General features: G+C 37.5%; 1 protein-coding gene across 1 annotated transcript; it reads left to right on the top strand.

Annotated features, from left to right (window-relative positions):
• Nucleotides 1-3,252: 3,252 nt before the first annotated feature.
• On the top strand, nt 3,253-3,939 carry LOC133800274 (putative receptor like protein 25). Its single transcript, XM_062238231.1, has one exon. The coding sequence runs from the start codon at nt 3,253-3,255 to the stop codon at nt 3,937-3,939; it is 687 nt and encodes a 228-aa protein (XP_062094215.1).
• The last annotated feature ends 804 nt before the right edge of the window (nt 3,940-4,743 follow it).

The following is a 4,743-nucleotide window of genomic DNA, read 5'->3' as shown; positions in this document are numbered from 1 at the left end:
TGATAGCTGACATGTCCTAGCCTTACATGCCACAAATCTGTTGTTTCGTTCTTTCGAGTCTTGTCTACATAAGCCGACTCTGCTGACATTACATAGACAGACTCTAAACGTCGCCCTTTCATCATCGGTGCTCCAGAGATCTTAAGGTCTTGATATATCTTGACATCATGAGGACTGAATACAACGTGGTGTCCTGATGTCGTAGGTTGCGCTACCGACAGTAAGTTTTTCTTCATTCCAGGTACATGGTAGACATCCTGGAGTGATACTTCCTTTGTATTGAATCATGGCACTATTTTTGTTTTACCGATATAGGCAATTGATAATCTTGAGTTGTTGGTTGTCACTACCACGTGACCACCTTTGTACTCGGTCATGCTTTGCAACTTCTCTTTGTCCCCTCTCATATGATTTGAGCAGCTAGAGTCGATTATCCAATCATTATTGAAGTCAATTGGTCCAGGAACAGTAACTGCCAGAGCTAATTCTCCTTCCTCCACAACGAAAGATGCTTCAGCGTCCTATTCTTCATCACTTACTCGTCTAGTGTTTGACGTGACTACATTGCCCTCTACTGTTTTCTTCTTGGACCAACAATTTTTAGCAATGTGGCCTTTCTTCCCACAATTGTAGCATTTACCATCAAATTTATTGTTTCTCTTAAATTGGCCACCCCGATTATCTTTCTTTTGAGCTCCCCCTGTTTGGGAGCCTCCATAATGACCATCTTTGTCATCATATCTTCTAGAACGTTTGCTAGAACTTAGCCGGGGTCAACCTTTCTTATTACTACTAAAGAGTGCTTCTTCATCACTCTTTAACGAGACTCCAGATAATTGCTTAACCAACGCTTCTTGGTCAACTAGCAAGATTTCTAATTCAGTAAGAGAATGTTGGCTTGGCCAACCTTGTATTGCGGCAATAAAACTTCTATATTCAGCTTTTAATCCATGAATAATAATTCTTCTAATTCTGGAGTCTGACATACCAGCAGTAGAGTCTAATGCAGAGATTTTGCAAGAAAGAGATTTTATCTTGGTAAACTATTGGTTGATCGTCATGTCACGTTGTGTGATAGAGAGAAGCTCGTTCTCTAGAAGTTGCAATCTCACATCATTCTTCTTTGTGAATAATGATGCGAAAGTATCTCATGCTTCCTTCGGTGTCTTCGATTCCCTGATGTGCTCCAACATTTCATCTTCGACTGTGGTCCGAATAACAAACAATGTTTTTCCAGCTTTAATCTTCCATTACATTAGAGCAGTTGCCTCCTTTGGTTGTGTGACCTCGTTGCCTTTAACGATCTCCCACAAGTCTTGGCCTTGGAGATATGCTTCCATATGCAAAAACCATGTGTTGTAATTTTGACAGTTAAGTTACTTAATTCCACTGACCACTTGAAGGTCACCCATCGTGGCTTGGCAAAAATTCTATATTTTCCAAGCAAGCTTGATTTTGATAACAAACTTTTTAGTACTAAACCACACACGATCTCTCAAAGAAACTTAACAAATGACTCTAAGAAATCTCTCTCAATGACAATCTCAAGATATATTTTCTGATGTGGAAGTTCAATCAAAGCTGCAACCACAGAGCATACTCAGAATTTCAAAAGATCAACCTTAGCTCTGATACCAATTTTTGAACACCACAACACGTGAAAACGTAATTACTTTATTATTACAAAAGTAATTACACCAAGACTTGGATACAATACAGTTATACCCAAAAAATAGGAAGATGCATCCTAGGAGACTAAGGGGAATGCATTCTAGGAGAGTTAAGGAGAATGGTCCTAGGAGACCCCAAGGAAAAAGTGGTCCTAGGAGACCCCAAGGAAAAAGTGGTCCTAGGAGACCCCAAGGGTGTGTAGGAGGTAAGCCCCCCAAGGTTTTCTAAGTGTTGGCTCGAACGTGTCCAAGGTAAGTAGCTAAGGAGGAGGAGTCTCATGCAAGAGGAAGGAGACTTAGATTTTGATAAGGAGAGCTTATACAATGTATGATCGGACATGTTTGGGAGATGCTAAAGGAGAATGCCTTGACCTTGTCCAAGGTGAGATGTTATGGAGGAGGTTGCCTCAATGTTGTCCAAGGTAAGACACCAAGGAGGTTGCCTCAATGTTGTCCAAGGTGAGGTGCCAAGGAGGTTGCCTCGGACCACCTTGGTCCGAGGAGAAGCCAAGGAGATTGGTTCAAGGAGGAACATGGCATGCTAGAGGAGAGTGCCATGTTAGAGGAGAGAAGTGCATGTCCGACCACCATGCACGTTCAACCCACCAAAAACATGTCCTACCACCATGCATGTTCAACCAGCACTTGCATGGGTAGTGAGTAGGAGGTGGACCAACTAGCTAGAGGAGACTAAGTCAGACACAACTCCAACAACATACGCGGGAATCTCTCATTCTTCCCACAAATGGGGGTTTGTTACATTTCGAATTTTGAATGTTTAAATGTAATAAATACAATAAAATATCCCTATCATAAGGGATATCAGTTGAGGATCCCAGGCCTATAAATAGAGAGTTTATGGGATGAGAGAGGGGCTTCTTCTTTCTAGAGAGAGAAAATTGGGTCTGTCTATTCTAGAGAGAGAAAATGCTGAAATAAGAGAGAATTCTTGTATTTTTCACAATCTGTACTGAAGAAACTCGGTTGGCTCAGTCCATCTGATCTTGAGTATAGGTCTATAAATCACAACTCTAAGTGGATTAGGCTATTACCGACAATCGGGGCTGAACCACTATAAAAATCTCTTGTGTGTTCTTTATTTTCTTTATTATACCGTCTGTGTCGTTTATATTCTCTTGAAGGCTTGTCGTTATTGACGTTCTCACGTCGTTGGCTAAAAAGACAGTCAACAAATACTTTATCACAACACACTCTAAACACTTACACACTTTGTTTTGGAGCACTCACTTAATAACTTCTCTCACACTCTTTTTAGACACACTTATATATGACTCACTTAGGCTCACACTTTTGGGACACTCTTTTAAACACACTTTGCTACAACCTTGGATACACATTACATTTATATTTATAGGCTACAAAGGAAACATCCACATCTTTCTAGAATTTTCAAACTTTATAATTTATTTAACTACTTTCTATATTTTTCTAAATGTTTCTAGAACTATCTATATATTGTCTAATTAGTTCTAAGTTTATTCAAGAACTTTCTAGAATGTTCTATGTTCATCCTAGTATATTCTAGAATATTCTAGAACTCTAGAGCATTCTAGATACGGTAATGACTTTTAACACAAGATATTATCAAAATGTAGTGACAGTTACCTTCAAAGGTCTGGAGATGAATTTGCAGAAGATCCTTACTCTCTTCACTTCCATTGACCTTTCAGGCAATCATCTTGTTGGATCAAAACCCGAGGAAACTGAACAACTCCGAGCACTCTATGTGCTCAACTTGTCTGGCAATGCACTCACTGGCAGAATCCCATCATCTATTGGGAATTTGGAACAACTGGAGTCTTTAGACCTCTCAAATAACAAACTCAACGGATCAATCCCGTCAACCCTTGTAAGCCTTAGCTGCCTTTCATTCTTGAACCTCTCATACAATGATCTGAGTGGACTAATTCCATCCGACAATCAAATTCAAACATTTCCACCAGAATCTTTTGTTGGAAATAAAGGATTGTGGGTATTTCCTTTAACAGGAAATTACACGAAAAGAGTGTTTTCGCAAAACACAACAAAAGAGAATGATTCAAAATCTGAAAATGGGATTGATTGGAATTTCATAAGTGTTGAAATTGGATTCATTGTTGGCTTCAGAGTTGTGATTGTACCACTTGTATATTGCAAGAGATGGAACAAAAGGTATTTTGACCGCATTGATGATGCTAGTATGAGGCTCTTTCCTCAGCTCTATCAAACCAGTTTCAACAAGAGCAAGAGAAGAAGAAGACACCCATGATGTTTCTCAAAATATAGGTAAGATTTTATTACGGTCGTACACTCAAAATAAATCTTGCTTTCTATATGAAATTCCAGTTATATTAAAATAGAAGTAAAAACATATTTCTTAGATAAACTCAGACAAGCCAAGCATTTTTTTTTTTTTTGCATCTAACATAAAAAGATTTATTGACTTCCATAACAAAGAATTTTTCTTTAGTTCTTGCTAACACTGAATTTTTTGAGTTCCCTATCACGGAGAGAAATATGTGAGTTTTCCTTACTATTTTAACATAAAAAATTTGCTGTAAGATATATGATATAATAATAGATTAGTTTGCGTTTCTTAATTTAACTTACATATTGTTAAATTACATACTCAAATACAATACTAATAGAAAATTCAAATTGAACTTGTAGGAATCTAATTTGGTGGTTTGGAGTCTCACTAATTTGGCTGGTGGTGTTTTGCAAGAGATCGAGGAAATGGTATTTAATCTGAGTTATGCTCTGTTTACGTATTGTTGATCGATTTAAGTGTTAGTATATATATAATATTATGTGAAGGCTTAAACCAAGTTATGCTAGTAATCATAACAGTAAACTTTTATAACTTTCTTTCACTTGATAGATTTACATGTATGTGTACGAATTAAATTACAAGTCCTTCTAGAAAGAACAAATATACAAGTTTACTAACTCACTATGGTATGATCATACATATATAATTCATTTGTGTCATAAAAACATACCAAATGCCTAGAAAAAATATTGAAATTTTTAAGATGAAGTTAACGTCGGGGAACGAAAGTCAAGATATACT

This window comes from Humulus lupulus, chromosome 9, assembly GCF_963169125.1.
Source record: "Humulus lupulus chromosome 9, drHumLupu1.1, whole genome shotgun sequence".
Lineage (NCBI taxonomy): Eukaryota > Viridiplantae > Streptophyta > Magnoliopsida > Rosales > Cannabaceae > Humulus > Humulus lupulus.
This window is presented reverse-complemented; position numbering and strand designations above follow the sequence as displayed.

Coding starts and splice junctions, on each gene's coding strand:
- LOC133800274 (XM_062238231.1), top strand. CDS start 3,253: ATGACTTTTAACACAAGATATTATCAAAATGTAGTGACAGTTACCTTC.